The sequence below is a fragment of the Nothobranchius furzeri genome, chromosome 1 (assembly GCF_043380555.1).
Source record: "Nothobranchius furzeri strain GRZ-AD chromosome 1, NfurGRZ-RIMD1, whole genome shotgun sequence".
NCBI classification, from domain to species: Eukaryota; Metazoa; Chordata; class Actinopteri; order Cyprinodontiformes; family Nothobranchiidae; genus Nothobranchius; species Nothobranchius furzeri.
The window spans coordinates 47877382-47903713 of NC_091741.1; the positions used below are offsets into that span (position 1 = coordinate 47877382).

At 43.3% G+C, this 26332-nt stretch overlaps 1 protein-coding gene across 4 annotated transcripts; it reads right to left on the minus strand.

The window, feature by feature from the left end:
* Positions 1 to 1562: 1562 nt before the first annotated feature.
* On the minus strand, positions 1563 to 26332 carry napepld (N-acyl phosphatidylethanolamine phospholipase D). Of its 4 annotated transcripts, XM_054739704.2 has the most exons (11): positions 26114 to 26235; positions 26014 to 26042; positions 15184 to 15262; positions 8390 to 8500; positions 8172 to 8312; positions 7497 to 7721; positions 7274 to 7377; positions 6986 to 7151; positions 6627 to 6775; positions 6434 to 6548; positions 1563 to 2466 (listed from the first exon to the last, which is right to left on the minus strand). In XM_054739704.2, the coding sequence occupies exons 1-11, from the start codon at positions 26174 to 26176 to the stop codon at positions 2335 to 2337; spliced, it is 1314 nt and encodes a 437-aa protein (XP_054595679.2). In that variant the 5' UTR covers positions 26177 to 26235; the 3' UTR covers positions 1563 to 2334. The 4 variants fall into 4 exon arrangements, with proteins under 4 accessions (XP_054595679.2, XP_015814347.3, XP_054595680.2 ...); XM_015958861.3 differs by having other exon boundaries at positions 26014 to 26332; XM_054739705.2 differs by lacking the exon at positions 26014 to 26042 and having other exon boundaries at positions 26114 to 26244.

A 26332-nucleotide genomic window follows, 5' to 3' on the forward strand; every position in this document is an offset into this window, starting at 1 on the left:
TACCTCTTAATTGTTTAGATTTTGCAAGTAAACTGCAAAATAAAACAAATAATAATAATAAAATAACCACTATGTCATTATGATGGCGCCAAACCACCATAAACTGAACCAGGACCTTGACTAGAGTGTATTTCAAAACAAATCTTTATCTATTTAACAATAAACATTTAGTTAACAACAGAGATACATTTGTGAAGCTAGCAGTAATGTGTATCAGAAAACAACAGTAATGAACCTTTAACTATCTTTCTCTTTTTTCATCCTTTCTTCCCCTTCTCCATTCTCTCTTTTTTATATGTGTATATTTTACCCCTTTATTTTTTGTCTGTAAATCTTGTAGGAAAACAAAGAATACCATCTAGAGGGTTTGAGGAGACTTGAGATTCTTGGTGTGATTTAAAGTTTATATGTGAATTTCGGCTCTGTTCACGAAACCTCGACCGTCAAAGTAGGCAGACTTTCCTTCTTCACGTCAGGGGTGGAGCTTCAGGGCAGCGAGCCCCCGGCCAGGGCTTGGGAGGGGCCCGCCCCTGCAATCAGGCAGACGAGAGGGAACGGCGCCTCTAACACAAACGATGGACAAGCACTTCCATAACTTGTGTTCAGAGGAAGATGAGCTTCATTCTTAATAATTCCTCTCATGCATTTATTTAGGGTTTATGTAGGTTGCCCCAGTCCAGATCGAGTCATGGTTCCTAAAAACTTGCAACCGACTGACTTTAGTGATGTACGACATTGTGACATCATATGGTACCAGCTAACGCTCTAGGGTACCTCTTAGCCAATAGCGATGTCAGATTTAAATTCAAATGCAGAGCACTTGTTCAAGCTGGCTTTTGTATGACCTTCTTCACCACTCTCTCTTTATTCTGCTCTCCCCATCTATTCCACCTTCCTCAGGATCCACTGATTTCCCTCTTTCCTATTCACTCTCTCTGTTTTAACATTTTTTATATCACAATTGCCTATCTTTTGCTCATTTTAAATATATTTTTAAACATTTTCTAAATGTTTTTTATATTTTTACTTTTTTTTGTTTTTGTGAAGCGCCTCGTGATTTCTATCTTGAGAGGCGTTATAGAAATGATATTTTCTTCTTCAGTTTTTACCTGACAAAGGCACACTGACAGTTTTAGGCAGAAAATTATTTTTTTTACCAAAATGCACTAAAGTGCAAAACTATTACTACACGAGTCTGCAGCACGATTAGACACACATTTAAATAGTTTATCAGAAAAACGTTGATTTGGGGTGACTTGCTCTTTAAAGCTATGGATTTAGAATGTCCACCCTCTAGTGGAGGATGTAAGTACTGCAGGTGACGTGCCTAATGAAACGTGTCTGATTACAAAGAGAAATGAAAGATAATTGTTACATTAACAGATTTTAATATGAATTTTGGATTATTTATCAGCTTTGAAGGGTTTAATACTCTGCAATCAAACAGCTGCTGTTTTATATATGATCATTAGAGGGCATCAAACTTTGTTTCTCCAGTAAATGAAAAGTTTCAACTGAAATTGAAAAAAAAGTACTTTAGTCAGAAAACGTCAACTTCAGAAAAGGATTAAAGGATTATTTATTGTATTTTTCCTGTCATCCAGATACTAGTTAATACAAAAGCAAACATTCATATTTCAAAGTAATTTTAAAACGTAAACCACAATGATCTGCTTGGCCTTAACGAGATTACTGCAGGAATGAGCTAAACCCTCTGTCCAAATCTGGCACAAAATTACAACTATTCTGATTCAGACAAGATTTAAGCAACTAAACTGCTAAGAAATAAAACTGATCAGATGTGTGAGGTTGCATGAAAACAGTTGAAACCAGCTCAACTCGGCACATTTCTCACATCACCGCAGACATTCAACAGATGCATTTGTGTGTCGTGTGGGTTTGATTGCCCTCGGTACAATCAGAAACTATTTTCTAAGTGCCGGCACCATTACTTTTATAAGCTTTGTTGCATCACACTGACTAGTCAGATTTACCCGTGAGCATGAAACCACTTACATGAACCCTCAGTGTGCAGACCCTAGACTTCAACTGAAAATAATCAAAATGTTTAAAATGTTTAAAATGACATTTCTAAACTATTTGTTCAGCTCAGAATCATTTCCGGCTGATGATATTTTCAAATTAATCTGAGATGTTCCCCATTGAGCCCAGTCCACTTATGAATGGATGCTAGTAACTGGGTATTTTCAGTAGATTCACAGCTCCTGCAGGTAAAACTACATTTAATACTTTATTCACTCTAAGGCAAAGTGCACATTTTCTTTTTACAGGCATAAATCTGGAGTGAGGCGGCCACAGACAGCCCCCGCCACGTCAGTCAAACACATCAGGGTCACGCGTGGCTATGAGCCGAGACTCTCCGTGATGCAAAGTGAAGAAAGATTCTGGTTTCAGTCCTTTTTGTTCCAGAGCCTCTCTGAGACGAACTGGTGGTTCCAGATAGTTCTACACAGAGACGAGAGCAGAAGAGAGGTTGGTTATAGAACTGTAGCTTTAAAACCAAAGATCAAGACCATCATCAATGAATAAAATGGTTATTCATATCTGATTTTAACAATTACTAATGATTTTTGCACACTAGTAAAGCCTTGAGCAGGACCAGTGAGGCTATGTTTAACTCCGAGTTGTTTGCCTCCCAAAGGTATTCCACTTACGACCGTGACCAGTGAGATCAAGTTAAAGGAGCAATTTGTAAGAATGACATCCTGTGGTCAAATGTGGGTACTGCGGCCCTTTTTTTAAGCAAAAATGTACTTTCTCACTGCCGTTCTGAGTTTCATGGCCGTTGCCAGTTACAGATCATTCCCATAAGATTCTAGATGACAAGCAAAGACGAGTCAGACACACGATAAGTAAATAATACATTGTCATATCTGGTGTTAGCACTCATGGGTGATTTACAGTAGAGAACACTTACTACAGTTATTACGGTAGTTTGTCTCCGGCATTTCAGGAAGTGTAGTTGTTTATCATCTTGCTGTTAGCTTGCTGTTATAGTTCTGAACGACTCATTAAAGCTGCAATAGCGAATCTGCAAACAAGCCGGCTCTTTAAACACAAACACGGAGCACTCACTCTTCCTGCTGGTTTATATCCCAGGCTACGTTTGCCAGAACCGGAAACCTGCTTTGCCAGAGGAAACGAGTGAGCGCTAAACACCAGTCGCCGTTTTCTATGCCCAAACGTCTTTTCTTGTTCATGACTTCAAACAGTGTTTTTCTTTTTGGGACTCTAAAGTTGAAATGGTAGCAGCCGGCTATTTCTCCTCTGATATTATTGAGCGGAGAACCTCACAGCAGAGGTGTTCTGTTGCTAAATACGCAAGTGGAGGACTGAGGCACATGCTGAACTTCAATAGCTGCTTTTGGTCCAAGTCGTGTTATTAGTGGAGGTTTTTTAATGCAAATGTGGGAGAACCACTTTTATCATTTTTTAAAAAATCTCCACAATATATTTATAGCCAGTGTCATTGAGATGCAGAGTTCGGACACTCCTATAGGTCTCAACTGAAAGAACGGAATACGGAAGTAACGTCTGCCATGGAGCTCCCAATAGTTCCACCACTGAACGCTGTTCATTCTCTGAGTTTATTTTCTTTGGTAAGTTGATGCGCTGCTGCGTTAGCTCACTGCAGATTTGGCAACTTAAACTCAGTGTAAACAGTAACTATGTCCGACTGACAACCCCCAGCCATCTGAGAAAGAATTCTGCTTCAGTACAACTTTGCTCCAACATGATTGAGCCTGATTTGTGATTATTTCACTAGAATTCTTACAAATTGCACCTTTAAAAGTAAAAAGGCGCTTTGTCCTTCACGATTAAACTGCTTCATTTCTGTGTCACTTAGAAGCATCCTGAGAAGTCTGTTGCTGTAACCTTATGAACATTTGGAGTTTCTTACCACCCAGCTTATAAAACTGCCTGTAATTATGATTAAAGAGGCATTTTAGATGGATAAGCAATGGTTTAAGAAAAAACTATAAAACTACATGGAAGTCAAAAAGGTTAACTGAGACAAGCAGCATGACATTTGTTTGGTTGGGAGGAAGTGTTCATTCACTACTTGAGTAGAAGTATAGATACTAGGGACATATCAGAATGCGTTTCCTCTCATCTAAACTTATTAGAGACAACAACACTGATGACACGTTTATAGCATGAAATGACTTAAGCCGGTGTAGGTACCAGATCGGCTCGGGGACCTGCACCTGCCGATGACGTCACACTACATGATTGGCTGAAGACAGGACTTTCTAAAGTTCGTACTACCACAGTCGTAAAAATTACGTTAGCATGTTGACACTGAAGATTTTGATTGGTCCGAACAAACTAGCGGTTGTAGTCCTGTAGTCCAAAAACCAACACTTTCATAGAAAATAAGTTTTATTCCCTGGGCTGTCACCTTACCGTGTTGGAGGGGTTTGAGTGTCTCAATGATCCTAGGAGCTAAGTTGTCTGAGGCTTTCTGCCTCTGGTAGGGTCACCCATGGCAAACAAGTCCTAGGTGAGGGATCAGACAAAGAGCAGCCCGAAGACCTCTTATGATGAATTATATAAATGGAAACCGTGTTCCCTCGCCCGGACGTGGGTCACCGGGGCCCCCCTCTGGAGCCAGGCCTGGAGGTGGGGCACGTTGGCGAGCGCCTGGTGGCCGGGCATTCACCCACGGAGCCCGGCCGGACACAACCCGAAGAGAAAACGTGTGTCCCCCTTCCCATGGGCTCACAAGTCGTGGGAGAGGCCAAAGGGGTCGGGTGCAGTGTGTGACGGGTGGTAGTTGAGGGCGGGGACCTTGTCGGTCTGATCCTCGGCTACAGAAGCTGGCTCTTGACACATGGAATGTCACCTCTCTGGTAGGAAAGGAGCCTGAGTTGGTGTGTGAGGTTGAGAGGTTACAACTAGATATAGTCGGACTCACCTCAACGCATGGCTCTGGCTCTGGAACCAGTTTCCTTGAGAGGGGTTGGACTTTCTACCACTCTGGAGTTGCTCCCACTGAGAGGCGCCGAGCAGGGGTGGGCATACTTGTTGCCCCCCATCTCGTTGCCTGTACTTTAGGGTTTACCCCAGTGAATGAGAGTAGCCTCCCTCCGCCTACGTGTGGGGGGGACAGGTTCTGACTGTGGTCTGTGCTTATGCACCAAACTACAGTTCAGACTACCCACCCTTTTTGGAGACCCTGGAGGGGGTGCTGGAAAGCGCTCCTTCCGGTGACTCCCTCTTTCTGCTGGGGGACTTTAACATTCACGTGGGCAACGACAGCCCCCTCGCAGCAGAGTGTGAAGCAGCTGGGATGAGAATAATCTCCTCTAAATCTGAGACTTGATTCGGAAAAGGGTAGAATGCCTTCTCCGGGTCAGGGATGAGGTCCTGCCCCAAGTGGAGCAGTTTAAGTATCTCGGGGTCTTGTTCACGAGTGAGGGAAAACTGGAGCATGAGATCGATAGGCGGATTGGTGCTGCATCTGCAGTGATGCCGGCGTTGAACCGGTCTGTCGTGGTGAAGAGAGCTGAGTCAGTAGGTGAAGCTCTCGATTTACCGGTCGATCTACGTTCCTACCCTCACCTATGGTCATGAGCTTTGGGTAGTGACCGAAAGAACGAGATCACGGATACAAGAGGCCGAAATGAGTTTTCTCCAAAGAGTGGTTGGGCTCTCCCTTAGAGATAGGGTGAGAAGCTCGGTCATCCGGAAGGGGCTCGGAGTAGACCCGCTGCTCCTCCACACTGAGAGGAGCCAGTTGAGGTGGCTCGGGCATCTGGTCAGGATGGCTCCTGGACGCCTCCCTGGTGAGGTTTTCCGGGCACGTCCAACCAGGAGGAGACCTAAAGGTAGACCCAGGACACGGTGGAGGGAAGTCTGGGCCTCTCGCCTTAGGCTACTGCCCCCGCGACCCGACTCCGTATAAGCGAATGAAAATGGATGGATGCCATAGAAAACTGATTTTGATGAAATGAGGCAAAAAAAAAAAAAACCTGAACAAATAGCAAGCAACATTTTTAATTAATGAATGGATTTGTTTACATAAGAACTTATAAAATATACAGATGAATCCTAAATTAATAAAAACAGACATGGCTGCTAATTATATAAATTAATTTAAAAAATGTCACGTTTAAGACCTGTTGTGCTTTTTAACAGTCTGATGTTGGTTTTATGTTGTTGAACATTCCTTACAAAAACGAAGACAATATGGTGTTTTATTGCCAAATTACAGTTATAAAGAAAAGATGTAGGCTGTAAGACACAAGAATGTATAACAAAACTGCTAAACTCTTTCCAAAACGTAAGTGTAAAAGCTGAGTGGATTTGCCATTGTGTGACATCATAGACAAGCGCAGGACCCCGAGCTGAACTGGTACCGACCCCGTTTCATTCTGATGTAACTAATCCGATTATCTGTATGTCCTACCTCATAGGCCAGGGCGAAGGTCCCCCAGTGTATGGCCACAGACTGCTTGGCCTGAAGGTCCTGATGGATCTGAACTGCCTCCTCTGGATCCACATGCTGGCCCCGCATCACGTATCTGGAAACCCACACAACGCTTCAGGTCACGCTCACTGTGGATAAAGTTTGTGTTTCTTTTAAAGGGTTGCATACCAACCTGGGCTGGTACGCTCCTATAGGAATTGCTGCAAGGTCAAAAGGTCCAAAGCGTCGTCCAATCTCCTGGAAGGAGGAGCAGTAGCCGGTATCGCCAGCGAAGAAGAATCGAAAGCTTGGACCCAAAACAGACCAGCTGCCCCATAAAGACTGAAACAGCAGCAGAGGAGAAGCTGGATCACAAACACGTTTCTTACATTTAACACATTTTCCTCCAGCTCTACTGACACTTGATGTAAAATTAGCTTTGAGTTCTTCAGGAATGCTAGGCTGCAGTAAAACAGATGATCTACACCAGTTAACCGCTGGTCAGTAATGGTGAAACCACAGATGCTATGACTGCGTTTGCAGTAATCCTACCTTGTTGTCGTCCCACCCTGTGCGTTTGCTCCAGTGTTGAGATGGTGTGCAGACAAACGTGACATTGTCATGACCCGGGACGCAATTCTCCTCCCACCAGTCCAGCTCCATCACATTCTCACAGCCCATCTTCACGAGCCAGTCCATCAGCCCCAGAGGCACGAACCTGTCAGACATGTTCAACTCTAATTAGAGAAGGCTCCAGTCAGATTAATGGTGCTTTTAAAGACTCGTTCTGCAGAATACAAAAATGAATCCATCTGTGGGTAAGAAACTCCTCACGCGTACCAACGTAACTCCCCCCCAAACCGAGCGTTTAGACTGGCAACAGATCCAGCATCCAGATGATCGAAGTGAGAGTGACTGATGAGAACCGCGTCAATCCTTGGCAGCTGTCGGGAAGACAGGAAAGAAGCAAACAGATGTGAAATTACTTTTTTAGCCCCCCCCCCCCCCCCCCCCCCCCCCTTCAAAAAAACTAAAACAAAACACAAAGTAAAGTCCTACAGACCTGTTCCACAGAGCAGGGGGGTCCTCTGTACCTTTTAGGTCCCATAAACTGAAACGGTGAGGCTCTCTGGCTAAAAATCGGGTCTGTCAGAATATTAACACCCTCCATCTCAACCAGGACCGTAGCGTGGCCCAGCCAGGTGACCCTCAAGCCTGGACGAGAGTCTGAAAGGTCTGGACTTCGGACAAAGTACGGTTCCATCACCGGGAGCTCGCTGTCCAAAGTCTGAAGAAGACGAGACGGGGATTTACAAAGAACTTATCCAGAATGTGTTTACATTAAATTTAGCATCTCTGAGTTCCACAGGCTAATCTTTCAGCCACTGCATCAAACTCAGCTGACATCTGACGAGTAAATCCATGTTTTGGAGACTGAATACGACAACAGTCTGCTAGTAAAGGGTTAAATGAGTGTGTGCTGCTGTGTGAAAGCACATAATCCCTCCCTGAACTCTGAAATGCTTCCAGAAGGTATAAATACACAGTTGACACAAGGTAACAGTTTAAAGAGCTGTGAAAGATGAGCTTTGATGCTAATTATTACAACTAAACTGGCCGCCGTAAAGTTGGTTTGTGTTTATGACATGATGACATTAATGTTACTAAATACATATTTAAGAAGATTTCTACTTGAGTGAGATTACTGGGCCGAGTCGAGGTTTAAGGGAACCCCCACCTCTTTACTGGTTGGTACATTGCTGTGGTTCTTCTCCAACAGCAGGAACCGGAGCAGCATGGTGTAGGACGGGAACCGCCATGTGGGCCAGGGGTTGGTCCAGCGGCCATTTTTGTCCAGACAAGATTTTGTCACTTCCTCCTGAACTCAAAGATAAACAATTTAAGCCACTCAGTAGCAGCCCGAAGCTCTTTTTGAAGTGACTGTTGTTGTTTAACCTCCAGCCGGTAGTCCAGACGGAAGCTCTTGCGGGAAGAGCGGGAGCTGCTCTTCCTCGAGGTCTGAGCATCAGCCTGTCCACCTTCAGCACCTTTGGGATCGGCATTATCCTGGTGATTAAAAACACAACAAGGCAGTTAATTCCCAATCTAAGGCTCAGATACAAACACCATTACCTGTAAAACTAACAGACATTATGACATTTTACTACCCCGCCCAAGTTATATATATATATACATACATACATACATATTATATATATATATATATATATATATATATATATATATATATATATATATATATATATATATATATATATATATATGTGTGTGTTATCTAGAGCCAGTTTGAAGGTGGTTCACTCATTTAATCAGTACATTAGTAGTGGTCTCTGGTAGGAATTAATGCCTTGTGGGTTGTACTTGGGGTCCCTTGTAGGGAAAAAAAGCTCTGGTGCTCCAGTTTCCAGAACCAGAATTGAGCCACATGAGAGTTGAGCTTCAGACAACAGGATTGGAGTCTTTCCTGATATTTGGATATTTCTACACCGATTAACTAACATCAATGTGACTCTACCACTTACTGTTTGCTCTACAACTTTGATGTTTTATCTCTACTAATAACAGAAGCCATGTTGGGGTGTTGCTAATGCTAACGGTTAGCTTACACTAGCTGAGACGTTCTCTGGGGTTTCCTGGACGCTAAACCAACAACAGCCTTCCCCGCTGTGAGTCAAGATGGATGTTAACATGAATGTTAAGTGATAGTGTGACGTAGAGCTGCCAGGCTTTTCTAATCCTGGAGTTTCCCTGTCAATTTTCTAACAGAAGCTAATCCAGGAGATAGGTGTAGGAGACTATTTTCATGTTCAGTGACCAACCATAATTCGTAATTAAAGCTGCAAGCAGCGTCGTTCGGCCCTCGCAGTTCCGTGCCACTCCGGCCTGGCCGGCAGCCCGGTGCACCCGGTCACGTCAGTCAGCGGAACATAAACGTCGACCACCCTGACACCAGAAACCGCAAACGGTGTCCTCGTTCGCACCTCACCCCGACTCAGCATCTCCTCTGAGCCCACCATTAAATTACACATCTCACCACTAGGGGATACTTTATCTTTACCACACTGGTGGTGTGATGACACAGACCAAGTTTAATGCTATTCTGACCACGTTTTTTGAAGTTATTGAAGGTTAAAGTTATCTAGGGGGCGCTGCGACCAATTACAGAAAAATCCTATTGCGGTCAGCTTTGGTTGACAAAGGTGGTTTTCTGTTATTTTGGCATCAATCAGACATTGTGTGTGTTATCTAGAGCCAGAGAGCCGACAGGGGGTGGAGCTAAAGGGGTTTGAATCAACAACCACATAACTCCCATGTGCATGATCAGATCCATATCAAACTTTGTCTGTGTGATCACTGACCACATCTCAAGACAATGGCTGTGTCTCAATTCAGGGTCTGCATCCTACGTCGGCCGGATTTGTCGGCCGGTTACGTCACAGCGCCGCGACTCGGCCTGTCCCAATTCGAAGACTCCTTCAAATGCGGTCGACGAATGCGGCCTTCTTTTCGCCTGAATGAAGGATGGGTCCGGTGTATCCTTCAATAGGTAGCATTTCCCAAGATGCCTTGCGGGCCGGCCGGCAGAAAAACTTAAAAACAATGGCGGACAGCGAAGCAGGAGCTGTTGGAGAGGATTGCGCACATAAATGTCAGTATAAGCTTGAAAACTGTTAGGTTAAGGGCTTTTTGTGACACATGAACATTATTTTAGTTAGAAATGTTACAGTAAAAGTGCTTGTATTGCGGTCTTGGCTCGTATGTTCGGCCGCTCAGTGTCGTACTTCTCCCGCTACGTTTTCCCCCTGATTTTAATAGAAGTTTATATTTTAGAAACAAAAGAGAAAACCAGGGAATTTATTAAGCTTTTAGGGCGGAGATGGACCACATGATCACTGGAGCAAAGTATTCGGCGGCTGTGGCATGGAGGTACAATAACAACTCATATTTTAAAAACTGGTTTCAGTTTATTTTTTTCTGCGAAAACATGAAAGGAATAACCCGTCGTCCTCTTTTCTCTTCCTGTTTCTTTCCTTACATGTTTGTTAAGACTATTCTGGAGAAAATGGGCATCCAGGGGAAGGTGCCAGCGATGACCAGCTTCTGGAGCTGATCAGGGAGGACATGAGGCTGCAGAGGGCACAGAGAGAAGGGAGAACTTTGACAGCTTTTTACTTTGCTAGAAAAAAATGGTTAATAAAGATTAAACATGTACATATAAATGAAATATCTAAATAAAATCAGTTCTGCATTAAACTCTTGAATTTTATTTTTGTTTACAAATGAGAATTGTTTACTAGAGGGTATCCGCTGGGTCTTGAAAAGTCTTAAAAGGTGATAAATCGGTTTTGGTCAAATGAAGACCCTTAGAAAGTATTAAAAACTATTATCACATCTTTGCTCAGGCTCAGCTTGTCGAAAGTATTTTCTCTGAATTAGCTCTCCAACAGTCAAGGAAATGATTAAAAAGCTAAATGAAACTTCGAGCTCCGTTTAAAGTTCCTTCTCTCTTCTGCTCAGCAGTTCCACGGTTGCTAGGCGACGGAACGTTCGCCGAGGGAGGGGCGGGAATTCATGAAGGCTAGGCCTGTCCAAATTCACAGCCGTTAATATCCGGTCTACTCGGTCGGCGGAGGACCCAGCCCACGTCGGCCGAGTAGGCTGGGTCCTTCGAAGGATGCAGACCCTGAATTGAGACACAGCCAATGACAATGTGGACAGCTGACATCACCTAAGCCCCGCCCCCTGACAACAGGAAGTTGATTGTTTTATAGTGAAATGCTCATATTTGTCCCCTCTAATTTAGTCAACATGACACTAAGGTCATGCACTATCTTCATGATGCTGTAAAGACCATTCAGTTCTGATAGCTTTCCAGAAAGGGAGGGGCTTTGATGCCATGGCGAATTCTGGCGTGACGCCGTGACCTTACGTTTGACTGTAACTTCTGCAAACAGCCTCCAATCTGCACGAGACTGAACATGGCAATCAACAATCATGCCCTTTAGCCAATGCGGCGCAAACGGTTGGTGAACGTTGTATAATATCACCACAGTGCCACCTACATACCTTTAAAACTGTAATAACTTCTACAGACGAGGTCATAACTGCAACCAACTTGCTATATGTCATCACACAAAGGCACCCAACACAATCCTGTGGTCATTGGTTGATATCGCTTTACCTCCGCCCCCTGACAGATATTAGTCCCTGAGTAACACATGCATGATGCAATTCACACCAAACTGCACACAAATGACTATTATCAACCTACAAACTGCTTCATGGAGTATTTCCTAAATTTGGGACAGTGCCCCCTAGATACAATAAAACCTTTGTAACTTCTGCAACAAAAGCTCCAAACTATATCAAACATGGTGGGAGTCATCACACAACTGCAATCAAAACATGTATGTGCTCACTTGTTCAAATCCCTTTAACTCCGCCCACTTACAGCCTTTTGGCTCTAGATGACCCATGCAACGTTGGATTGATGCCAAATTAACAGAAAACCATCTTTGATGACCAAAGATGACCTCTATGGGATTTAGTTTTAAATGGTCACAGCGCCCCCTAGATGGGTTCAAACTTTATCAACTTCTAAAGGCAAGGTCAGAATGGCATTATACTTGGCTTGTGTTATCATATGACTGCACCAAACACATTGATGTGGTTGTTGGTTCAAACCCCTGTAGCTCCAACCCCTTTCGGCTCTCTGGCTCTAGATAACACACACAACGTCCGATTGATGCCAAAATAACAGAAAACCATCTTTGTCAACCAAAGCTGACCTCAATGGGATTTTTCTGTAGTTGGTCACAGCACCCCCTAGATAACTTTAACCTTCAATGACTTCAAAAAACGTGGTCAGAATAACATTAAACTTGGTCTGTGTCATGACACCACCAGTGTGGTAAAGATGGTTAGATGTGTAACTTAATGGTGGGCTCAGAAGATGCTGAGTCAGGGTGGGGTGCAGACGAGGAGACAGTTCGCAGTTTTTGGTGTCGGGGTGGTTGATGTTTATGTTCAGCAGACGTTCCCGGGTGCACCAGACTGCCGGCCAGGCCGGAGCGGAGCGGAGCTGCAAGGGCCAATTTTAAATGTTTTTTCAGTGAACCACACCTTTAGGTTGCATTTGAACCCATCAGGATTACCACGCCCTGGATAACTGAGAATCACTTACACATTCCCTACCAAAGAAACGTTCGGCTCAGTTGGGATCCTAACATATGAACAGCTTAAAATAAATCCTGGTCTTAATATAATATGCAATTCAAGGCTAGTACTTGTGAATGTGGAACCGATTTTAAAAATGCTCTGTTTTATTTTTACTTCCCCAATGTTTCCCCTGTTCTTCTGAATTCTCTATTTTATGATCTAAACAATGTTTTTTAAAATAAAATTTAAAAATATACAAAAAACTAGAGGCCGACCAATATATCGGGCTGATGTTTTCTATATCTGCCATCGGTCGAAATTATTTTTAAAGCTCGATAAAAAAATTAATAAAAATCTGGCATCTTTTTCATTGTTTACTTAAGGGAATATTCCACCTCTAAGTAAAGCTTTGTCTGTTGTTAGATTTCCCAGAGTTGGATATGTGAGAAAAAGGATTTTGTAGCTAACAAGCTCATCTGGAAGCAGTAAGTTTTGTTTTAGCTTAGCATAAAACAATGTAAGTAAAAGGAAGGTTCTAGAACCTAGAGGCTAGAACATTCCTTACACAATTTTACTTCTGAGTCGAATATCCCTTTAAGTTTGGTGTTTAATGTTTGCACTATTTTTTATGTATATTTTAGTTTAATGTTTTACTATAACGCGGAAGTGTGATTTTTTTTTTTACTTGAAGATTCTACTGCGACAGGCCACTATTTTGTTTGATTTTGTTAATTTTAAACAGTTGAGGAAAAGACTTGAATCAGTTTTATTTTCTATTGTTCTGAAACAGTTTGCACATTGTTAATGTTTTGAGTTTGTTTTATATTTGAAGTTCAATAAATATTAGGAGATTTATTGACTTTTTAAATTCATATTGTACACAGTGAGTGTTCAGTTGTCTTTCACAATATATATATATATATATATATATATATATATATATATATATATATATATATATATATATATATAATAATATAGATCTCCCTTAGAGATAGGGTGAGAAGCTCGGTCATCCGTGAGGGGCTCGGAGTAGATTCGCTGCTCCTCCACATCGATAGGAGCCAGTTGAGGTGGCTCGGGCACCTGGTGGAGTCTGTTAGCCACAAATCTTAGAGAGTGTTGGGCAAGTCCAGAATATGTGAAGAAGTGTGGCAGGTGACCGTCTACGACACTCACACATCAGAATAGGGCTGGGCGATATGGCCTAAAATCAATATCATGATATATTGAGGATTTCACCTCGATAACAATAACTGAATGATAACTACAGGTATGCGCAGAAACAAAAGTTGTCCACACGTATTGAGTCACATTTTTACACGACTCAGGGTGGTACAACTTCTTAAGAGACATGAATGTTGTCAACATACACACATCTTTTAATTTTTTTAGTATCAAAATCATTGACACAGGAAAAATTATCTTGAGAAGAGCCAGAAAACACCTTAATCTGACAAGAAACGTCTCCTAGACTTTTTAGTTTCTACAGCAGGGGTTCATCACTAAATTAAACAAATCAGCTCTGTTCATGATCTAAAACATGCTGGAAGCAGACTGCTGAACTACGCATGTCAGCTCAATTTAAAAGACCCAACAGAGCATCCAGCCAGTTTGAAGTTGCAAGTGTAACATTCTGGCCACAGAGGGCGGTAGTGGCTGGGTGGTCATTTTGTTTATGATTATTTATTTGGCAGACGCTTTTATCCAAAGCGACTTACAATTTATAACCTACAGGGCATGTTGTGATCTGTGGGGGAAACCAGAGTACCTGGAGGAAACCCACGCATGCATGGGGAGAACACGCAACTCCACGCAGAAAGGCTGCAGCCGAGTTTTGAACCTGCGACCTTTGTGCTGCGAGGCAACAGTGCTAACAACTGTGCCACCATGCAGCCCTTTTTAACACATACTGGCTTGAGAAAATTATTTAAAAATACTAAAACATTGCTGGGGTTGCTTCAAATCTTAAGACAATCTGTCTTTGGACCAATGGTGCACCACTTTGAACAGAATGACTGTCTCACACAAAGTGAGGATTTAACGTTTCATAATAAATGTGTTAAATTAAGTACTTTATACTATATGTTAAGGAGCAGGTCTTGTGTTCTGCTGAACTGCAATAGCCCCCTGGAGGAGGGCATCTGCTGGCACACTACTGACAACTACTGAACATTCTCCCTCTCATGATGCATAAAAGCTACGACTACAAGTTCATCTGATTGTTCTTTTGTGTATCTGCTCCATCTTCTCAAACCCCCACGTGATGGCTGCTCATACTGAGCCAGGATCTGTTGGAGGTTTCTTCCTGTTAAAGGGCAGTTTTCCTCTCCACTATTGCTACATGCTTGCTTAGTATGAGGATTGCTGTAAAGACTCTGACACAACAAGTCAGTGACTCCTTGCAATCTGCTGGGTTTCCTTATATAGAAAACCTTTAACTAACTGGAATAATGAACTGAACTCAGAGCACTGATAAGTAGTTTCCACAGGAATGTTTACTTTGTGAAGTGCCTTGAGACGACTCTTGTTCTGATTTGGCGCCAAACAAATAAACTGAATTGAGTTACCTCCACCAGACCAGTCTTCTCCTCAGGCGCTGCTCTTTCTGAAGATGAAGGCTTCTCCATGTGGTCACCACCTGCACACCTGACACACACACACACACACACACGCGTCTCAGTAACATGCAAACAGATACCCACAGTACTACACACCAACAGGCCACAACAGCTACTGAACTGATAACAAATGACCGTTTAACCAACTTGCATGATTATCAGAGCAACTTGACACTATTCAAATTAAACTCTTATCATTGGTGATGTTTTACCCTTTCCCTTACAGAACAGCATTTACTCCTCTGTGATCGGTCTGATAAAAACCTGATATGTATATGTCGATGATAAAAACATGCAGCTGTAGGTTGCCCAAGGGCTCTGGGTGTTGTTGTTCTTGTGTAATGTTGACTGGGAAGGAACTTGTGTGCTAATTCATAAATGGCAGAGTGAAAGAGATGGTACTCAAAAACAGAAAACTGTAATCATACCCCTCTTTTTAAAATTAAAACCATAAACTGTCATATAATCATGGGTTTAATGCGTAATTATGTCCTCCTTCAAGAAGAATGTACACAACACCATGTACTGAAATAATTTTACAGTTTAACAGGAGGCAACACCTAATGTGTCACGCACGCACACACACACTCCTGCGAGCCCAATCACAGCCCTTCCTCATCCTGTTATTAACTTGAATAACAACTTGTGACCCCCCCCCCCCACCACCACCACCACCACACACACACACACACACACACACACACGTATGATTTACTCAAAACCTCTCCAGAGGATTGCTCTCTGCCATGTCCTGCAGAGGATGCCATCTCAAACTATTCAGGTCTGCTTCTGCAGACTTTCCCTCTTTGTAGATCTCCACACATGAAAGCTGCAGTATGCTGATGATGCACTCAGCCTCATGAATGGACTTTACACACAGACACCAGAAAAACAAAAGCGCTGTTGTGGATGACAAAGACCAGCCAGATGTGGTCTTATAAACACAAGCATAAACAATCTTACTTCTGGTATCATTGAGCTCAGGAAAAAAATTGCCTTTGGGTTAGAAGTCCAACACGTGACCATTAGGAGTCTTGAAACGTTCATCATAAACAATCAAACATAACTTTTAAACAATGAACAAAGAAAGAAAGCAGATCAATTTTGTTGGATTACAGTGTAAGGAGCTCAAACACCGCATTAAACCGCCACTGCCGTTAACGCAGGCTAAACTAAACACTACCTGTCCCCGTAAACATACCTGAGAAGTCACACGAACACCAGTTGTCTCTTAGCGAGAAGCCATGTCTGTTGTGTCAGCTTTACTGCCTCACGGTCCATGGAACATCTACAACACCGTTTACATTTCAGCTCGGTATCCGGTGGAATCGGGCGACGGGAAACTTCTATTCGGTGGCAGTAAAAGTAAAAGCTGCGGCTAGCAGGTTTGTTGTTGCTGAGAGGGGGAGGTTTTGTCCCGCAGCGGCAGATTCGCCACTCAGCATCTGCTTGGTGAGGCTGACGTCGACGTGGAAAAAAACATCACGCGATCACCCAGAAAACTAAAGACTGTGGGTAAAAGCGGACCATTAAATTATTATTAGGCCCGAGCAGCGAAGCGCTGCGAAGGCCTATTGTATCTGCTCCGTTTATTTTTCTTTTTTTTTCTTCCGCGTCTTTGGGTGGCCTTTAGGGGGTCTTAGCATATCCAAAAAGTCACCAAATTCTGGCCCAATATAGAAAGTGCGTGAAATTTACGTATTTCACTGTCAACATGAAAGTTGGTATAAAAATGTTTCAACAGCGCCCCCTGGAAAATTAAAAATACCCCTCCGCATTGACCTTTTTTCATAGTAGAGTGATGAAATTTGGTACACCTGTAGAACTCAACAATACGCACAGAAAAGCCTCTTGCACCCATGGTCAATATCAAACAGGAAGTCGGCCATTTTGGACTAAAGTGGCCATTTTTACCCCGTTTTGGCCATTTCTAGGCTCTATATTTGGTTGAACAGTTTGGTCATTTTTCGCACGATTGTCTCAAAAATAGTGTGCGATCGAACAGAAGCGATGGACGATTAAAATGAGAAAATAAAACTGACTTTTCGTAAATACTGAAGGGGCGGGACCAGGCCTCAAAGTTCGAGCACTCGCCAAAAAAATTCAAATATCTTTAATTTCATAAATAAAAGAATTACATTTAAAGTAATTTTCTATGGACAATCGTCATCGCCCCCCGAAGACAAATGAATGGTTGATTGATGATGTCACATAAGCCCCGCCCCCTCAGGCCTTAAAAGGTCAAGTTTTACTGGGAAATTGTCCAAAATTCGCCCTTTCAACTAATCACCCCATATTTGTAGCAGGTAACTGTAGACAAGTTGGGATTGCTTGGCGTCACTTTATGGGAGTTTTCTCCAGAAGGCGGGGCTGTGGCGGCGCGGCGAAGTCAGGCGTACCGACGTGGCCTTACGTTTGCCTCCCATTTCGTCATTTCTAAAGATATCGCCACAAAACCTCTTGTGAGTGATCCTAGTCCAGCCCCCCAAAAAATTTGATGTGAACATCCGGTGGGCGTGGCCTATTTTATGAAATAGCGCCCCCTAGGACCATTAAAACTGTCAGCCCCAAGCCATGCTTTGACTGAGGATTTCGAAATTTGGTACACTAATGTGGTGTCTCAGGACCTACAAAAAAGTCTCTTGGAGCCAAGTGCAAAGTTGCACAGGAAGTCAGCCATTTTGGTCCAAGTACGTGATTTACTGGTTTTCGCACACGTTGTTTGGAGAGTGATGCTCCATCGCCCTTTTCACCAATCGCCTTCAAACATCTGCTATATACTCTTAAGACATAAAGTAAAAAATTCAACCGTCGGATTTTAAATAAGTATAAAGGTGTGGGCGTGGCTAAGCCTCAAACTTTGACCTGTCGCCACGCCACTCTTTTTTTCACAGCTCCCTATTGGACTCCTTTTACGCAATCACCAGCAATCTCTGGCAAATAAAAGCTGACAAGTTGAGGTCACTTGGTCTACAGTACTGGCAGGTTTTGAAAAAAGGCGGGGCTTTGGGAGCATGGCGAAATTCGCCATCACGCCATGGCAATACGTTTGCCTCTCATTTCTTCAATTATCGTGACATCGCCACAAAATGTCTGGTGAGTGATCCTAGTCTGACCCCCAATAGAATTGGGCAGCTGAGATTTGTGGGCGTGGCCTATATTCTGAAATATCGCCCCCTAGGACCTTTAAAACTGTCAGCCCCAAGACAAGGTTTGACTGAGGATTACGAAAATTGGTACACTCATGTAGGGTCTCTGGACCTACAAAAAAGTCTCTTGGAGCCAAGCGAAATTTCGCACAGGAGGTCGGCCATTTTGGTCCAAGTACTCGATTTAGTGGTTTTCGCACACGTTGTTTGGACATTGATGGCCCGTCGCCCTTTACACAGATCACCTTCAAACTTATGCTATGTACTTTTAAGTCAAAGGGGAAAAAATTCAACCGTCGGATTTTAAATAAGTATAAAGGTGTGGGCGTGGCTAAGCCTCAAACTTTGACCTTTCGCCATGACATTACTTGACTTAATAACTCCCATGTGCATGATCAGATCTAATTCAAACTTTGTCTGTGTGATCACTGACCACATCTCAAGACAACGACAATGTGGACAGCTGACATCACCTAAGCCCCGCCCCCTGACAACAGGAAGTCTATTGTTTTATGGTGAAATGGCCATATTTGTCCCCTCTAATTTAGTGAAAATGACACTCAGGTCATACATTGTCTTCATGATGTTTTAATGACCATTCAGATCTGATAGCTTTCCAGAAAGGGAGGGGCTTTGATGCCATGGTGAATGCTGGCGTGACGCCATGACCTTACATTTGACTGTAACTTCCACAAACGGCCTCCGATTTGCCCGAAACTGAATATGGCAATGAACAATCATGCCCTTTAGCCAATGAGGCACAAACGGTTGGTGAATGTTATATAATGTCACCAAAGCTGACCTCAATGGGACTTTTCTGTAGTTGGTCACAGCGCCACCTAGATAACGTTATCCTTCGATAACTTTAAAAAACATGGTCAGAATAGCATTAAAGTTGGTCACTGTCATCACACCACCAGTGTGGTAAAGATAGAGGATTCCCTAGTGGTGAGACATAAAATGTAATGGTGAGCTCAAAGGGGATGCTGAGTCAGGGTGAGGTGCGGACAAGGTGGCCGTTAGCCGTTTCTGGTGTTGGGGTGGTCGACGTTTGTGTTCTGCGGACGTGCCCTGGTGCCCAGGGCTGCCGGCCAGGCCGGAGCGGCGCGGAGCTGCGAGGGCCGAACGACGCTGCTTGCAGCTTTAATTATTATTAATTTATTACACAACATGTGAAAACGCCACTAGTGTGTACATGCCCTATAAAGGTGACCAAATAATTAAAATCCTGGACTGAAATTATTACTGTCTAATTGAAATGATGGTTTAAAACGTCAAATAGATTAAGATAAACGGTATAATTTGTACTTTATAATTCCCTCTGAAACCTTCCTCTGGGAATTCCTGTTTCCAGCAGACTCCACTGACAGAAAAGGGGAAAAAAACGGTTTTAACAAGAAAAAAATGTAAATGCAACAATAATAAAACGAAGAGAATCAAACCAATATAAGAAAAATGTACAACATATATGAAACAAAGGAAAAATATAGAAACATACCAGCAGCATTTACACCAGATCTTGATAATATCACGTGGTCTATTGCACATATTATCTGGTTACACAGTGATTTGAACATTTTATTTCTTAGAGAATTTGAATTAAGAACACTTCTTCAGCAAATATTGGCAATTTACAAACTGCTTTTGCCTTTTAAAGAACATTTCTAATCATATTTAAACCTGTCAGCAACTAAGTAGCCTACATATTGGCCTATTTCATATTTTACAATATAAAAAGCCTTTTAATCGAAATGCGTAAAATAGATTCATTTTAATGTTACGCCTTGTTAAAGAAAAGGTGAAGGACTGGCATAACATAAAGTAGGCATGCATCAGTGGAAACAAAAATAGTATTTTATTTACAGAAGTAATAAACAACACTGGCTCAACCAGGAACAAGCAAAAAGCGAGCTGAAAGATGTTTACCCAAAATGAACAACTAAGGTCAAAATACCAAAATAGATTCCCGGGTTAAAAATGACCCAACTCAAATAATCAAACTGGGGGTTTCAACTTCTTTACCACGAGGGCAAGCACAAAATAGCTTTTCTGAGCACTCCAAGACTATTACACCAAGTTAACACTTTTACACCATTTACTTTCTCCCTCCTGCGAATAGAGTCAGAGATCTGTCAAATACTACAACCTAGTAAATCACACTCTCATAAGCAGAGAAAACCCTGGAGAGGGAGATGACCATGTCACAGATCCAGGATCCCCCACTCTCACTGAAGACTTGACAGCTTCATTCTTTTGTGATCTCTGGCCACTGACGAGCTGATGTATGGGTGCCATTTGTAAAGGGTTAGGATATATTAGGATATATCCTGATATATTATAAATGTTACAGATCTCACCTAAATATTTAGTTAGCACTTAGCAATGCATTTTTAAGTTCTTTTTTTAAACACAGGAAAGGTTTTTATGCCTTGCTGACAGAGGGCGACACCGTCCTCTGTTGCCCACGGATAAACAGAGAAGGAAGTGACGCCTCTATTAGCGGCTAGCTGTGATGAAGATCGCAGGAGTGATCGAAACTGTCAGCAAGGTAATAAAACCTTTCCTGTGTTTGAAAAAAGAACTTAAAAATGCATGCAGAAGAAAAACAGAACAAATATACAAAACATATTTAGTTAGCAAACTAAATATTTTATTAAGAGACCTAAATATTTAGTTCATAAAATAAATGTTTATTTGATTTGCTAAATATTAAATTTGGAGCTAAATATTTAATTTACAAACCTAATATTTAGCTTCAAATTAAATATTTATTTTTCTAAATAAATATTTAGATCCCACACCATACCATACCATACTGTACCATACCATACCACACTGTACCATACCATACCATACCATAGTTTATTTATATAGCACATTTAAAACGCTCCTCCTTGAACAGTCACCTTATCGTGGTGGAGGAGTTTGAGTGCCCTAATGATCCTACGAGCTATGTTGTCTGGGGCACTTTGTGCCCCTGGTAGGGTCTCCCATGACAAATTTGATCTTAGGTGAAGAGTGAGACAAAGAACGGTTCAGAGGATCTTTTATGGATGAACTATCAAGGAGTCGGGAGTACCCGGCCCAGAGGGTTACCGTTGTCCCACCCTGGAGCCAGGCCTGGGGTTGGGGCCCGTGAGCGAGCGCCTGGTGGCGGGGCTTTCATCCATGGGGCCCGGCCGGGCCCAGCCCGAACCGGATACATGGGCTCATCCAACTGTGGACCCACCACCCGCAGGAGGAACATGAAAGGTCCGGTGCAATGTGGATCGGGTGGCAGACCGAGGCGGGAGCCTTGGCGGTCTGATCCCCGGACAAGGAAACTGGTTTTTGGGACATGGAACGTCACCTCGCTGGCGGGGAAGGAGCAGGAGCTTGTGGCAAAGGTTGAGTGGTACCGGCTAGATACAGTCGGACTCACCTCGGCACATAGCATCGGCTCTGGAACCCAAGTCCTTGTGAGGGGTTGGGCGCTCTCCTTTGCTGGAGTTGCTCCGGGTGAGAGGCGGAGGGCTGGGGTTGGCTTTTTGTTAGCCCCAAGACTCTCTGTCTGTGTGTTGGGGTTTACCCCGGGGGACGAGAGGGTAGCTTCCCTGCGCCTTCGGGTCGGGAGAGAGGTCCAACCTCAAGTGGAGGAGTTTAAGTATCTCGGGGTCTTGTTCACGAGTGAGGGTAGGAGGGATCGGGAGATCGACAGGCGGAATGGTTCGGCATCTGCAGTGATGCGGACGCTGAGCCGATCTGTCGTGGTGAAGAGGGAGCTAAGCCAGAAAGCCAAGCTCTCGATTTACCGGTCGATCTACGTCCCAATCCTCACCTATGGTCATGAGCTTTGGGTAATGACCGAAAGAACGAGATTGCGGATACAAGCGGCCGAAATGAGTTTCCTCCGTAGGGTGGCCGGGCTCAGCCTTAGAGATAGGGTGAGGAGCTCGGACATTTGGGAGGGACTCGGAGTAGAACCGCTGCTCCTCCGGATCGAAAGGAGTCAGTTGAGGTGGTTTGGGCATCTGGTCAGGATGCCCCCTGGACGCCTCGCTGGGGAAGTGTTTCGGGCATGTCCTGCTGGCAGGAGGCCCCGGGTCGACCCTGGACACGTTGGAGAGGTTACATCTCCAATCTGGTCCGGGAACGCCTTGGGGTCCTGCCGGAGGAGCTGGTGGAGGTGGCCGGGGAGAGGACGGTCTGGAGCTCCCTAGTTGGGATGCTGCCCCCGCGACCCGGATAAGTGGAGGAAGACGACGACATTTAAAACGCAGCATGGGAGCTGCCCAAGGTGCTGCACAGGCTGGACCAAAACACGGCCAATCACAGCAACAAAAACAGAAGATAAAAATAAATACCAATCAATGAAAGCAAATAAAAAAATGAGGAATACTAAGAACACAATAAAATACTAAAACAAGTCACGGTCTAAAAGCCAAATTGTAAAAGTGGGTCTTTAAACGAGATTTAAAACCCGCCAAGGATGGAGCCTGTCGAACTGTAATAGGTAGAGATTTCCACAGCTTTGGGGCAGCATGTACAAATGCTCGTTTACCCCGTCATTTGTAACACATCCGGGGAGTGCAAAGCAGCAGGAGGTCAGCCGACCTCAACATGCCTGTGGGTACATAGGGAGTGAGCAGGTCAGAAAGATAGGGAGGTGCCAAGTCATTAAGTGCTTTAAAGACAAAAGTCAATAACAAACTGTATTCGGAAAATGACAGGGAGCCAGTGAAGATGTTCCAGGACAGGGGTACAATGGCTACGTCGAGCATTGACCGGAGACCGGAAGACCAACTAGGAGGGCATTCACATAGTTCAGGCAAGAGGTAATGAAAGCATGGATGACTGACTCCAAATGCCTCCACTTAAAGATTGGTCTGAGGCAAGTAAGGCGACGAAGCTGGTAAAAGCAAGACCTCACTACGGAGTTAATCTGTGAGGCTATTGAGAGTTCAGCATCTAGCTTTACCCCGAAACTTGTCATGCACTGTTTGGGGTTGAAGGTTAAAAGGTCACAAACAGAGTAAAAGTCATGGTGGTTGCGGGGTCAAAAACAATAGACTCAGTCTTCTTTTCGTTTAACCCTTTAGGCCCTAAGCCTTTTTTCTTTGGGCCCTTTTTTGAGAAATTATGACAAGTCTCTAAATAAAGTAAAATTTTCCAGTGCAGAGTGGAGACAACCCATAGAAGCACTGATTTGATCTCATTTCAGAGAAAAATAGAACAGGTTAGATGCACCTAATAAATAAAATTACTAACAAACTCAGGAATCTTTCTTTGCTTCACTGTTCTGGTGCTGAAAATATCACTTATGCGGATCAAAGGAGATGCACAGATGAATGCACCTCTTATTTATTATTTGGAAACTACATTTACTGCAGCTGGCAGAGGCAGCGATTTTTTCTGTTGATACACGGAATTTACAGAATCATTTTAAATTTTAATAGGGGAAGACTGCAGGAGGGAGCGGTAAAATACAGGGGGTGCCCAGCAAAAACAAGAAACTATGAGTCTGATGAAACCCGCTGGTTTTCCATCAGGCAGTCACGGGGCAGCTCCAACGACCCAGTGGCTGTGCTGGGTCAATGTTATCGAGCTCAGTCCGGCTCGGCCGTGAACGAGCCGAGGTGACGTCGTGCTCTGCTTAAGAAGAAGTGTTATTTTCCCGCTTCAGAAGCGTCCAATGTGTTTTTACGCTTTCTCCGAGACATGTCACGTCGCTAAGTTGTTAGCGCCGCGTGCTAACACGTCAATAGTGCAGCGTAGCCTGCTGGAGGTTTTAAGGGTTCAGATGAAAACACCCGAACTCTCAGGCTGCTCACACATCGATCTTAAGTTGTCGCTGTTGCGCTCACGCCGTAATACAGTATTAGATGCGGTTAAAGTCAGACATGATAAAATAAATAAATTTTACATGAATAAGTGATGCTTAGCCTTGTGGGGGGAGGAGAACCTGGCCTAATAAGCACTGGAGGAAACCCTGTCAAGATCGTCAACACTCATTTATCTTAATGCTATTGAAACATGTAAACCAAAAAGCATTATATCCACTGCTACCTTTCTAATTTTATACTCAGTAACTTATGCTGTAACTTCACCTTGCCCTGCCTGCTCATTGCTGCCCGCCGGCTGTGATCACAAACGACAACATAGTAGTTCCCGCTGCTTCTTCGGGAAACAGCGCAAAAAAAAAAACAACTTGGGATTTTGTAGGTGTGGTGGTGGGATTTCAGCCGTGGCGGCCCGCCACGGCTACGCCTATGTAAGGGAAACCCTGAGAGCACCTGCAGTGCTGCTGCTGAGAAGGATAAAATTATGAAATCCTGCAGCATTATCACTTGTACTGCTTCGTTTTCACACAGAACAAGCCCCCCCCACACACGGGCATACACACACACGCGCGCACACACACACAGCCTGAAGCGCAGAATACGGAATGCAGAATATCAGCAGGGGGACAGATTGAGACAGAATGTAATGCGTCTGTGACAGTGTGTGTGTCCAGTCACTGTGACCCGACTAATCATACGCCCTGGCTACTTGTACAGGGGAGATCTCCGTTTGGCTGACTGGTTAGCATGCGTGACTTTCACCTGGGAGTCTGGGGATCGAATCCCAAATGGACAATTTTTTTTTACATCCGCCACAGATCTCTGAAGAATTCACAACATTGACGGCTTCAGCAACGCTGTGCCACTCCGTTTTCTCTTATTTGTTTTGCAAATGCACTTCCTTTCATTTCTCCACCTCACCCACAAGTACCTCCATTTCTGCTTCTGTGAAATTCCGCTTCCTTGATCTGCCTTGATCTACGGACACCACTGTCATTGACGGAGTGCTGCAACAGCAGGCTTATGTATATGCATGAGATCCACAAGGCAATTTGCATTGACTACTTAGGCAGTAAGTGGGTGTGGTGAGGGCGGGATGTGACTAAAATGCAGCTGAGAAACATTCTAGTTAGTCTCCGATTTATAAAGCGGAGATTGCGTGCAGCTGTGCGTACTCCATGTTTGATAGATCACAAACCTGCTTGGCTACACAATGTTTGATAAATGAGACCCCAGGGCACATTGAACATTCATAATGGGGCGAAACTTAAATATTGGATTTTCTAAATAAATGTTTAAAAAATTTATTTAGGAAAATTAATATTTTACTTGGCGCAAATGAGTTTAGGAAAACAATTATTTCGTTTTAAGCCAAATATTTAGTTAGTAAACTAAATATTTTGCTCCAAATTGAATATTTAGTAAGTAAATTAAATATTTATTTTACAAACTAAATATTTAGTTCTGACCATAATTTTTATTTTGTGAAATGTATGTTTTTATTTATAATGTATGAATTTATATATGAATAACATGGTGAAAATCAGATTTTGAAAAACTTACTCCCATTTCCCCCCCCCCTTTGGATTACTAAACCCAATACTGCTTTTAAATTACGACTCTTGACTTTACAAATGGCAGCCCATACTGACGTAGAGCTGCAGGAGGAAGGGCTCGTGAACGCTGATCCCAGGACAGAAGGCGGCAGCTGTGACATTAATATTTTAAACACCCGTTTTTGTTGGATCAACATTTCCAACCAACCCACATGTTTAACAGCGTTATACTCATACACTAACTTAGCTTCTTACCTTGTGTTCTTCCACCTGAAGAAACACACCTGGGGCGAATTACATCCAAGGAAAGTCACTAAAGTCAGTTGCACTCTGGCTCGGTCACATTTATACCTACCAACAAAACATTGTAGAGGTTTAAACAGCGCAATTTCCATTCCAGTTTACCCAATGGTAACATGTTTATATGGCTAACTAAAGTAGGAATATTAACCACGAACACGCGGAACTTTGGAAAGGAAAACGCATTAAAGTTCCGGTTGGATGCGTTCAGGGACCTTCGGAAATATTAAAACTTCCCACATAAAAGTTTAACTCGGATGAACGAGATTAAGAC

Bases quoted from the DNA above. Each gene is read 5' to 3' on its own strand.
- napepld (XM_015958861.3), bottom strand. From the start codon at position 26,153: ATGGAAATTGCGCTGTTTAAACCTCTACAATGTTTTGTTGGTAGGTAT. The intron at 8,501-15,183 runs GTAACTCAATTC...TTTAATCACCAG, and splicing joins AGAAGACTGGTCTGGTGGAG to GATAATGCCGATCCCAAAGG. The intron at 7,152-7,273 runs GTACGCGTGAGG...CATGTCTGACAG, and splicing joins TTTGGGGGGGAGTTACGTTG to GTTCGTGCCTCTGGGGCTGA.